At 40.1% G+C, this 12,762-nt stretch overlaps 1 protein-coding gene across 4 annotated transcripts in view; it reads left to right on the top strand.

Moving 5' to 3' along the window:
* The window catches only part of tax1bp1b (Tax1 (human T-cell leukemia virus type I) binding protein 1b), a 51,004-nt gene that overhangs the window by 6,391 nt on the left and 31,851 nt on the right, over window positions 1-12,762 (top strand). For all 4 annotated transcript variants that reach the window (XM_051720477.1, XM_051720476.1, XM_051720475.1 and 1 more), the window contains exon 2: window positions 5,726-5,922. In XM_051720477.1, coding sequence (XP_051576437.1) covers window positions 5,746-5,922 — 177 coding nt within the window. In that variant the 5' untranslated portion in view covers window positions 5,726-5,745. The remainder of the gene's footprint in view (window positions 1-5,725; window positions 5,923-12,762) is intronic.

Raw genomic sequence — 12,762 nt, 5'->3', positions numbered from 1 at the left:
ATCGGATTACAAGCGAAGGGGCGGTTCCGCTGCCCTCTAAAGTTGAGGCCATTACAGAGTTCCTTGCCCCCTGAACAGCCAAGGCTTTACAGGAGTTTTTGGGCATGGTACATTTTTACCACTGTTTCATTCCGCGGGCAGTGGCACTAATGCGTCCTTTCTACGGGGCCCTCAAGGGGAACAGCATGAATAAACAGATCACCTGGTCAGAGGAGATGACTAAATCATTCGAGGGCATGAAACTTGCCTTAGCACAAGCAACCATGCTGTTTCATCCGATTCCAGATGCCCCCATTGCCATCATGACTGACGCCTCGGATTGTACTGTGGGCGCTGTGCATGACATAGACGGCGTCTGGCGTCCTCTTGCATTTGTTTTTAGTCGACAGCTTCACCCTAACAAACTGAAGTACACTAAATTTTACAGAGAGTTGCTCGTGCTGTACCTGGCAGTAAGGCATTTTAGTTTCTTTTTAGAGGAACATTTTTTTCACGGCATTCGTAGATCACATGCCCTTGGTTCATGCCATGTCTAAAGCTACTGAGTTCTGGTCAGCCCGACAGCAATGCCACTTGGCCTTCATATCTGAGTTCACAACCGACATCAGACACATTGAAGGAAAACTTAATGCTGTGGCGGACTGCCTGTCCAGGGCCGCCGTACAAGCAGTGCACTTGGGTATTGACTTTGCCTGTTTAGCAGCTGACCAACGATCCAACCATGAGGTGCAGGCCTATAGAACAACTATCTTGAGTTTGAAAACATGTTAAAGAGGCAGGAGCTAAGCTGATGCGTGATGTCTCCAGAGGCCACCTGCACCCTGTGGTACCACCGGCACGTCAAGGCATCACTGGATACTTTTGAAGTACCAGAGTGACGTTTTGACCATGTTAACATCGACCTGGTGGGTCCTCTGCAGCCCTCCTGTAGGGTTTACCCACCTACTGACTATTGTGGACAGAACCACAAGGTGGCCGTAGGCACGGACCTTTATTGACATCTGGGTTGCTCGTTTCGGCACACCATCTGACATATCTTCGGATCGTGGCCCTCAGATTACATCCGAGTTGTGGGCAGAGGTGGCTCGAACCCTTGGAGTGCAGCTTCACCATACCAAGGCATTCCACCCGCAGGCCAATGACCTTTTGCGAACATTTTCATCGCTCACTTAAAGCTGCACTTAGGGCCAGTATGAGAGACGACAGATGGGTTGAGCATCTACCTTGGGTCCTGCTAGGCCAGTGAACAGCTTCTAAGGAGGATCTGCAAGCTTCCTCAGCGGAGTTGGTTTATGGGCAGACTCTTCGGATGCAGGGGGATTTCATCCCGGACAGCACAGTGCCCTGGAGCATGTCTTCTGAATGCTCTGCCCTCTTGGACAGAATCAATACTTCTAAACCTGTTCCTACATCTCAACATGGACTAACGGCTGCTTGGATACTCCGGGATACTCTGCGGCTGAGTTTGTATTCATTCGCCATGACACTCACCGACATTCATTGCGGCCTCTACACGATGGCCCATTTTGAGTTCTGGAGGCTGGAGTCAAAACGTTCCTGGTTGACATTGGGGGCCGTCCTGAAAGGTTCACTGCTGATCACCTAAAAACCACCCACGGGGAATTAGATCAGCCGATTGTTCTGGCTGTGGCTCCTAAGAGAGGCCATCCGGCCGCAAACAATAGAGAAGAATCCAGGCAGAAGTTCCAGACTGCCAAGGGGGTTTAAGATGGCACATGCTCACAGCAAGGCACTCGATCCAGACGAGAGGTCCGAGCTCCGACTAAACTGATGTTGCAGGTGTTGGTGAAATCTGTGGGGACCTGTGTAGGGGTGGATACAAGTAACCCACACGTTACTGATTCATAAACATAATTCACACACCACTGATACACATGCACATGTGGGGTACATTCCCCTTTAAGAAGTTCTGAGTGTGCGCATGAAAAAAGAGGGTTGTTACTGATGCGCAGATCTGAGTGTTAATAAAACACGACTGCATGGTCTCAAGTTGTAATCCTGCCTCCATGTAATCTTTGTTAGCTCTAAAAGCTACATTAGTAAGAATACCAGTTACAAAATTGCTAGAAAGCATTCAAATTGGAGAGCTCTGGAATTCTTACTAGTAAAAATTCAGTTAAAATTACAGAGATCTACAGTTTAATTTTTACTAGAAAGCATTGCATTTTGAGAGCTCTTTAATTTATTTTTTTACTAGTAAGAATTTAAATTACAATACATTCAATTACTGTATTTCAAATATAGAGTGCTCTAACAAAGGTTTTGCAACAACAAACTAGTGAGTTTATTATTTTTAGTTGTAGTGATTTTAAGGAGATGCATTGAGTTTTTGGAATGTTTAAGAATTCACATAGTGTGCAACGTATTTGTGTGTAGTTACTACCAGCCTGGTAAGCTTTGAGGAGTTGTCTTAAATCATCCTCATTATTTAAAGCATTGCTTGTGTACAAATTCACAGCATTCAACAATAAATGTAAATTTTAGTCATTATCGGACTTTAAATCGCCTGCTGTAAGCAATGTTTCTGTTAAAGTCCACACAGATTAATTTATGAGGTGTTGTGGACAGATTAAAGGACAGTATTTTCATGGAGCCTGTTTGCTGATTCTGATTCTTGCTGATAGGGCACATAAGCGCTGTTGTGCCCTATGTTGGAGAGTCTCTATTTGTTGTGTATTTAACAGTTTTCCTATAATATGGCTTAGCCCAGTGTTTCCCAACCTTTTTTCTGCCACGACACAGTTTTGATAAGTAAAAAATCACATTAAGCACTAAAATATAACAAAATTGCCCAAACATGCATTGCAGTGCTTCAAATGGCATGTTAAAATGGCATATTATGTTTAAATGTGAGTACTATTTTTATGTGAAACTTGAGCTTGTTTTGATGAACACAAAGATGATATCCTGGCTGGAATTGATGACAATGACACATGGAGGTCAACTGCTCTGAGTCTTTCTCTGTTTTTGTTCTTTATGTAAGTCAGACTAGAAAAGCTGAGCTCACATAGGTAGGTTGTGGAAAATGATAGCAACACTGAGATTGCACTGTCTGCAGTGACTGGATACTTGTTGGCCGCAGTCAACCAGAAACTGTCCAAAGGTAGGTCACTGAATGTAATTTTCAAACCACGGTCCTGTCTCATTTCAGTGAGTTGCTCTTGTTGCTGCAATGACAGTCCATTTACGTTATCCATTGCAGATGAGCTAAATGGGTCTCGCACCCAGTCAAAGGCTTCAGATGAAGTTGAGGGGAAATAAAAATAAAAGTTTTCTTCAAGAGTTTTTAGATGCTTAGAAATGACCTCACATAATGCCGCAGTGCTGTCTGAATGTCCAGTTTGGGCAAGGGGAAACATTTCAAGAGAGCCTCTTTCCACATGTTGTCGCCAAAAAGCAAGCTTTGATCTGAATCCATGCAATTTGTCTGTGTTAGTTAGCAAATTCGCATTTTTTCCTTGCATTCGTATGTTCAGTTCATTGAGGTGTGCAAAAATGTCCGCCATGTATGCTAGCCTTGCACACCATTCCTCATCTTCCAACAGCAATGTGTACTGCTATTTTTCTGCTGTTAAGAACATTTTCAGTTCTTCCCTCAGTTCATACACGCACGACAAAACTTTACCACGGGACAGCCATCGGACCTCCGTATGAAGCAATAAAGTCTGATGGTCTGCCCCCATCTCCTCACATAAGGTGGCGAATAGGCGGCTTTTCAAAGGTCTTGTTTTTACGAAGTTGACAATCCGCACTGCACTATCCAACACATCCGAAAGTTCCTTTGGTAATGTCTTGGCAACAAGTGCCTCGTGATGCAAAAATCAGTGCGTGACCACAGCATTTGGATTTTTCTCTTTGACCCTGCTGATGAATCCCTTGGTAGGCCCAGTCATAGATGCTGCTCCATCGGTACACACACTTACACAGTTTTCCCATTTTAGTCCTCCTTGTTCGGTATAATTGGATGTCACCCGAAATATTTCCTCTCCTGTTGTTTTTGATGGCAACTCTTTGCAAAAAATAAAAAAAATCTCTCCGATGATTTCACCATCCACAAAGTGCACGTTTGCTAACAGCTGGGCATGTCCACTTAAGTCTGTTGATTCATCAACCTGAAGTGCAAATTTTCCACTAGTTATTATTTTTTCCAGTACAACACTCTCAATGTCAGTGGACATATCATCAATGCGTCTGGCGATTGAATTGTTTTAAAAGGGCACTTTTGCTATTTCTTTGACAGTATTTGGACCCAACATTGTTTTCACAGTTTCAACTTTGCCACTACCTCAGAAACCAGGTAGCTAGCTTCGAGCGCTTTTTCAGACACTGTGGTACTCTTTCTCATCAAAGTTTCTCTGTTTGATCTCTGAAACACACAAAATAGTTGGTCTTTTTCAATGAGTGATGGGTGTTTTGTTTGTAGATGGCGTTTAAGCTTGCTAGGAACCGTTGCATGGTTAGAGAGTTTTTCTCCACAGACCAAGTATAAGGGGAGTGCTGCCAAGGGATCCCCGGTGAAAGTGAACCCATATGACAGATAACTGTCACTGTATTTTCTCGAGCTCAGCGTTTTTGCTTTCTTTCTTATATCCCCACTGCTAGAGAGTCCAGGTTCCGGTTCAGGGTCGGTAGTTTTTCTTTTCAAGAATTTGTCCATGTTTTCTGTAGGTCTTAGAAGCGTGGCCACTCAATGTGTGAAATTCTTATTTGGGAAACACCCAAGTCACGTAGGAACGCGATGTCACAGATAGCTAGAGCGCATATTGGGTGATGATAAAACAACAAATTTGCCTATATTCTTATTTGTAGCAATGCTCAAGTACATTTATTTTTATTTATTTATTTATTTATTTATTGGGAAAAAATTTATCATTTTCCACGGAACACCTGACAACCTGTCACGGCACACTACTGTGCCGCAGCACAGCGGTTGGGAAACACTGGCTTAGCATCTATATATCCCTAAGAAACACATCCACAAACACGTTTAATTGTGATATGATATGCCTATTTGGCCTCAGTGTTGTTGCATAATAAGAACATTTGCAAGTAATCGTAAAACCAGTTAACCGTGATTTTGTTTTTTCTCAGACAGTAATCTAACCATCAAAATCTCACACCGTGGCATCCTTGAGTAAACATTGATCCAGTTTCATGGGCTGAAATAAGTGCAGTAAACTGAACTGTGCATATATATTTATCCATTTGTTATTATTAAGAGTCTTTATTTAAAACACTGAGGGGACTATTACTAATAGATATACAGTATATAGAACGGCCGACTGGTATTCCATGTAATTCTGCAATCAAATTGACGTGTCCTAATGGGTTTAATCTTCATTCATATAAACACTTCCAAGATCCAAACATTAACACTGTGGACAGCCTATTGTAAATTTCAATGATGGAGATGTTAATTGCAAGAAGGTTGCGGGTATGTTCTTTAGTAGGGATGATTACACTAAATGGAAATGATCCACACTAAATTGTTTAGTTGTAAAACTGTATGTTATCCAGCAATTATCAGGAGATGCATAGCAACATGCAATGAGGATGAAAATTACCTTTGCAAGGTGCTTGTTCTGTGTTTACAGTCTTTGACCAAGTACAAATGTTAAAACTGTAGAGTCTGTTATAGTCTGGACTATATGATATGATATGTCTCCTCTTATTCACTTCTCTTATTGGTCTTGTTTTCCCACAGAGGCAGTTTCTGATAGACAGATGGCTTTATTCCTGGAGGGGACAGTAGCAAGCAGTGCAATGGAAACGTCAAATTTTGCCCATGTCATCTTCCAGAATATGGGGAAGAGTTATCTCCCCCACTCAGCATTAGAGTGCCATTACACCCTCACACAGTTCATAAAACCACATCCCAAGGACTGGGTTGGCATATTCAAGGTAATACTGTCTTTAATTTTGCCTCCACTCTCCATGTTCTGTTCAATTCTTTTCATTGCGTAGACAGGGTCTACCCCCCCCAAAAAAAGATATCTAAATAAAAAAATTTAACTTCACTTAACTTGTGCATTTTCTGTTTCTTGCTATGCAACAACAACATTGTGCCTGTAATGATCTGGGGTGGTAAAGTTACCGGTTCAAATAACCCAAAAGGAGATATTTAGTAGGATGTCCTTTTCTAAGACAACAAAATTCCACAAAAGTAGGCTGTACGACTTGTGCACTATATTCCATATCTTCTTAAGCCATATGATAAAAAAAAAAAACATCGCTCTGCATTGAGCCATTTTTTGCAAGCAATTACAAAAATGACATTATATTATAGTACCCAATAATTTTTTCTTCTCTTAACTAGTTCAAATATAGAGTGAGCAGTCACATGGCATTTATGTCTCAGGTGACTGGCAAAAAAATAAAATAAAAAAAACCTGGAACTAATGCTGCATTCATGTTGTGTTGGAATTACTGTAATTACGAGATGACAGCTTGGATTCTGCACAGAGCTGTGCACGTCTTTGGAATTGTTTTTTTATTACTGTCTACACTCAATGCCAAAATGGATCTATGTGCGGCTTGTTTTTTTGATGATTGAAAAATATTTAGTTAATCACTACATTAATTTTATTAAAGCACCTCTATATGTTCAAAATGTTTAAGAACAAGGAAAGTTCTCCAAGTAACAGTGGCTAAAATAAAATGGCACATTAAATAGAAGTATATTTAAAGTACCTTTATCTGTTGAGTCCACTGCCATTTTGGTTCTTTTTACATGACATCATGACTGTAAAGTTGGAGCTTTCATAGAATTCAGAGTTTCCAACTAGTAACTTTGACGAAGATGTGAACTGTTTTTACCACCCAGAATCTCTTACGGTAGTTCCAACATGATATGAACGCACCGTAAGTGCCCATGAAGCAAAGATGTCAGGAGCCAAGCCGCATAGTGTATTTCTGGTGATGCATGTGCCAGCCAAGTGTCTGCCCTTGATATAAATCCAAATGCTAAAGGATAGCTCTCTCCAGGTATAAGACTTCCTTAGCTTGTGCACATTCAAACCTGGCATTTATACACACAAACCAATGAAGCTGAGAAACAGTTTATTTTTCTCTTATGAGTTTTGTGTTCCATGGAATGAAAAATGTCACATTTTAAAAGACATGATGGTCAATAGATGATGACAGAATTTTTGTTTTTGGGTGAACTATGCCAGTAAGAACAGGTCGCTCTGGAGGGCTGTTCTTTAAGATAGTGATTGTAAGTTGCTTAAAGTAAGTTGTTGACTACCACCCCTGGAGTCGCGAGTTCAAATCCAGGGTATGCTGAGTGACTCCATCCTGGTCTCCTAAGCAACCAAATTGGCCATTGCTAGGGAGGGTAGTGTCGTGGTTGCTATAATGTGTGTCTTGCTCTCGGTGGGGTGCGTGGTGAGTTGTGCATGGATGCCACGGAAAATAGAGTGAAGCCTCCACACATGCTATATCTCTATGGTAACGCGCTCAACAAGCCACGTGATAAGATGTGCAGATTGACGGTCTCAGACGAGGCAACTGAGATTCGTCCTCCGCCACCCGGATTGAGGCGAGTCACTATGCCACCACGAGGACCTAGAGCACATTGGGAATTGGGCATTCCAAATTGGGGAGAAAAGAGGAGAAAAAAACCCCCCAAAACTATAAACTTGCTACAGTGTGCAATGTTCTGATTAACACTTTTTTTTGATTCACAAAATTGACAAAGAAAAGCAAAGCATATATTCACAGAATCAACATTTAACCCCCACTATTACCCCTCCCCCTCCCAATCCTCAACCCCACCTGACCCCCAACAAACATCCCTGAGGTCACACATGAGTATACACAAATTGTTTTTATTTTTAAATATATACACTACCGGTCAAAAATTTTGAAACACTTACTCATTCTTTATTATAATTTTTGTTCACATTTTAGAATAATAGTAAAGTCATCAAAACTATGACCTACAAAAAAGCAGTCTCTCCAAGTCAGACCATGTTGTGACTAAACAAAATCCAAAATAAATCAAAACTGTGTTATATTTTAGCATCTTCAAAGTAGTCACCCTTTGCCTAGAATTTGCAGTCATGTACTCTTGACATTTTCTCAACCAACTTCTTGAGGTATCACCCTGGGATGCTTTTTAAACAGTATTGAAGGAGTTCCCATCTATGTTGGGTACTTATTGGCTGCTTTTCTTTATTATTTGGTCCAAGTCATCAATTTCAAAAACTTTTATTTTTTATTTTTATAAAATTTTAGTTTTATAATGAAATAAATGTAATATGGTGGCACAAATATATTTTTGTCTACAAAACTAATGTCAAACATTTAAGCATACGCCTTCAGATCAAAAGATTTTTAAGATCATGAGAAACATTTCAGTCAAGTGTTTCAAAACTTTTGATCGGTAGTGTATCCTTCACTAAAAGTCTTGTGAAAGGGCCCTTTGTGAAAAAATTAACTTTCCTACTTTAGTTTGGAATGACACTTCGAGTGGCATCCCCTTCCTGAAGTGCCATTCAAGGGCGCAAAAATGCAGTTTGAAAAACGCCCCAAATCTTTGGGGTAGGGCAGAGCATGCGACTCAACACCACAGACACCACAAAATTAATGCACTTAATATGAATTTGGTGATGTGGGTGGGCCGAGCAACGTCTGTGGAGAGCGAGGCCGGGAGAAGGAGAACGGTAAGGATTGACATTTGTGGGAAATTATCTCTAACAGCTGTTCTGTGTTTCAGTGAGAGCTGGAGGGGGATAAAAAAGGGGGTCCAGACTGCCGGAGGGAAGAGAGAGAGGGATGCTTTTTAAATAGTATCGAAGGAGTTCCCATCTGTGTTGGGCACTTATTGGCTGCTTTTCTTTATTATTTGGTCCAAGTCATCAATTTCAAAAACTTTTTTTTTTTTTAAATAAAATTTTAGTTTTATAATGAAATAAATTAATATGTTGGCACAATCATATTTTTGTCTACAAAACTAATTTCAAACATTTAAGCATATGCCTTCAGATCAAAAGATTTTTAAGATCATGAGAAACATTACAGTCAAATATTTCAAAACTTTTGACCGGTTGTGTGTGTGTGTGTGTGTGTGTGTGTGTGTGTGTGTATACAAAAGCAGTAATCACCACTCCCAGAGTATCTGCCACTTTAGGGGGGTGTATGCTACTCCCAAAAATAGTACAAAGCATGTGGCGCAGCTGTAAATACCTAAAGAACTGAGATCTGGGAATCCCAAAATGTTGAACCATATTTTCAAAGGATCTCAACACTCCACTCTCATATAGGTCACTGAGCGTATTAATCTCCCTCTCAATCCACTCTGTCCAGCAGAAAGGGGACTTATTAATACATAATTTTGGGTTCAGCCATATGCTCGAGGCTATATTTAAATAAATTTCCGAATTAAACACTCTGTACACTTTTGTCCATACCGAGTGCAAATGCGAGATAATGGGGTGTAACTTAACTTCTCCGATTAGTTTGATAGAAAGGCTTTGCAATGGCGAAATAGGGGCAAGAACTTCCTGTTCAATACAAAACCAGGGAGGGGCTCTCTCAGGTGGAAGCGACCAATGAGCCAAATGTCTGAGAATGCATAGTAATAAAACACAGTCTTGGGTAGGATATATAGATGCAACTTACTGAAATGTAATCTGGGACGTTTACCATTCCAAATGAAGGACTTCACTATGGTATCAAATAGCTTGAAATAAGAGAGGGGGACATCTATAGGGAGAGAATGTAGCAGGTAGTTGAATTTTAGAATACAGTTCATTTTAATAACATTAACCTTCCCAATTATAGAAAAATGTAATGAAGCCCACCTGCCCACATCGCTCGAAAACCTTTTTATTAAAGGGTCAAAATGAACTCTAAATCACACAAATTTGTCGGGAATAAAATACCCAAATGCTTAATGCTTTGTTTGGGCCACTGGAAGGCACCCGGCTGAAAAGCCGTTACCATGCAGTATGCTGTCAGAGCCAAAGCTTTGGATTTAGACCAGTTAACTCTGTTAATAGAAAAGGAATGAATAATTCTGTGGAGGCAAGGCATAGATCTAGGGGGGTCGGAGACGAATAATAAAATATCATCTGCATAAAGCAAAAGCTTATGCGCCACACCTCCCGCCACCACCCCTGGAAAATCATCCTCCTTTCTTTCGTGGCTGCTAATGGTTCCAGGGCAAGACAGAACAATAATGGGGAAAGAAGGCAACCCTGCCGAGTGCCCCTATTCAGAGTAAAATAATCTGAAATTAATCCATTTGTTTGTACCACTGCTACCGGGTGTCTATAAAGTAACTTAATCCATCCAATAAAAGTATTCGCAAACCTGTACATTTCCAAAATCTTAAAAAGATAATCCCATTCTACCATATATCAAAAGCCTTTTCGGTGTCAAGTGAGAGCAGCGACCGGAGTCTGATCATTCGCCACTGATCACATGATATTGATGAAATGCCTGATGTTATCAGAAGAGCTATGGCCCCATATAAAACCCACCTAATCTATATGTATAAGAGATGTCATAATTTAATCGGTTAGCCAAAATTTTTGACACTATTTTAACGTCTAGCTTTTCTAGACTCTAGATTAGTGTTTGCAGATAACATATTCGACATAGCTTGCTGCATTCATGCGCAGAGGAAAATCCTTATAAAATCTATAAATGATTGTACATTAGAAAAAAAAAAACTTTTCTTAAACAAAGGCAGTGTAATTTGTGAATTAAATAATTTGTATTTGTTTTAGGATCATTAAACATGATTTCATCTAATATATATATTGGACAAAATCTCACTTTATGCAGGACAAATATTTTTTATTTGTTAAATCCATGGTTAAACCTTGCTGTACATATAAAAAGCGCATGCACAAGACATGATAATTTGATGCATATAATGTCCAGATTCACTTTATGCTGCTTTAAAAATATCAAGGAAAAACAAAGGGGGCACATGGTATCCACTAATATAATAATTATTATATAAATAACCACAGTCCTTTAGATTGCATATGATTCGTACCTATAAAATTGTAGGGAATATTAATAAAGCATCAACACTGAAAAAGATAAAAACATTTACTGCTCTTTTCTGGATAACTTAATAAACCCTTTAAAACTGAACACAAAATTAGGATGAGAAATTGTTCATTTTAATTTACAGATCCAAAGTCTGATAGCATTAAATCAGAAACATATTAATGTATCAAATCTACAATATAATCAATGGAGACAACTGAAAAACAATTATGAATTTCACTTTTACTTGCATTATTTTTCCTGATACCATTCCATGTTTTTGTTATTGCCAAAAAGGACTTGAACAAATTTTAAAGTTGAAAAGATTGTGGTTTTCTGGGTCGGTTGTATCACTTGGGTCCAGTTTAAACTGAAAAGCGCAAATTTGTGTGAATGTGAGTTTCTGTGCCAACGCACATATGTTGTATCACTTGTAGAGGCATGTTTGATGACTTGTTTAAAGTAAATAAAGAATTTAGAACTGACATTTTTTTTAATTTGAAGATGTTCAGTGGCATATGTGCTAACAGAGAAATGTTTGACTGATTACAAATGATAAGGAAGGTCTGGTAGACCTGATTATCTAATAGCAGTTTTAAACCAGTCCAAAATAAACAGCGAGATTTTATATACAAAAACACAACAATACAATCACATAATTTCAGGCGTGTACATTTCTAATCATTTGATAATTTAATAAATGCCAGCCTATGATCTATATTTCACCCAGAGAGGCACCTCAGCCCATGTGGGCAAAGGGGCAGTTGCTCTGGCCACTGTAGCTACCACCTGTGTATGTGCTTGGAACCAAGTATACTACAGAGAAATGTAATATCGGAGCGGGATTTCTTGTCGCATTCGCAAAGTCTGGGAACAAGAAAATGCTGTGGTTTTCCAAGAAAGCCTTCCTTTACTCCTCGCATAACACAAGATCTTTATCGGATTATCCGAAATTTGGCCAGAATTGATCGGGCCTGTCTCCCTCCGTGGATCACCATGCCGGAACCCTGTGAGCTCGCTCGATTTCCATCTTATGGCCTGTTATGTCGAGCAGATTCGGAAGGAGCCCATCCAGGAATTTCACCATATCCCGAACCTCTTCGGCCTCAAGAATTCCAACAGTACGGACGTTTTTCCACCGGCTGCGGTTCTCCATGTCCTCCAACTTCTCCCAGACACACTCCAAATCCACCTTGGTTGCTAGCGGATTAGCAGATAATTCCCTCTCCGATGACTCCAGATAATCAATCCGTTTCTCGACATCCCCCACACTTGTAACCATCTCAGAGAATTTCACCTCCATGGCAGTGATTGATCGACGTATAACAGCAAGATCCTCCAAGTCAGCAACGACCTTCGTCAGCATTGCTGACATGCCCAGTAACTCTCGCCGCATTTCCCGCATCTCTCCGACCAAATCAACTCCCTGGCCCTCTCGGGGGTATCAGCTTGAGCACGTAAGTGTCTTTTAATGTCTTCACAGCCCAAGGATTTTTAATTCTTCGACATACTGTCCTCCTAGAACAGCTATGAAACAGAGTGTATCGAATCTCACCAGTTTATATCATTAAAACTAGCAAAGTGCGCTGAGCTTGCCGTTTACATGTCCGATCCTCATATGGCGTCACATGACTCCCCTGCAATGTGCAATGTTAATGCTAGACATCCATTTTCATGTCTTTATTCCACAATATGCATAATATATGGCTTGCAGAATTATATGTGGGGAGTTGT

Source organism: Myxocyprinus asiaticus, chromosome 16 (genome assembly GCF_019703515.2).
Source record: "Myxocyprinus asiaticus isolate MX2 ecotype Aquarium Trade chromosome 16, UBuf_Myxa_2, whole genome shotgun sequence".
In the NCBI taxonomy this organism is placed as follows: domain Eukaryota; kingdom Metazoa; phylum Chordata; class Actinopteri; order Cypriniformes; family Catostomidae; genus Myxocyprinus; species Myxocyprinus asiaticus.
The sequence above is the reverse complement of the archived record's forward strand: the minus strand, read 5'-3'. Positions and strand labels throughout refer to the sequence as shown.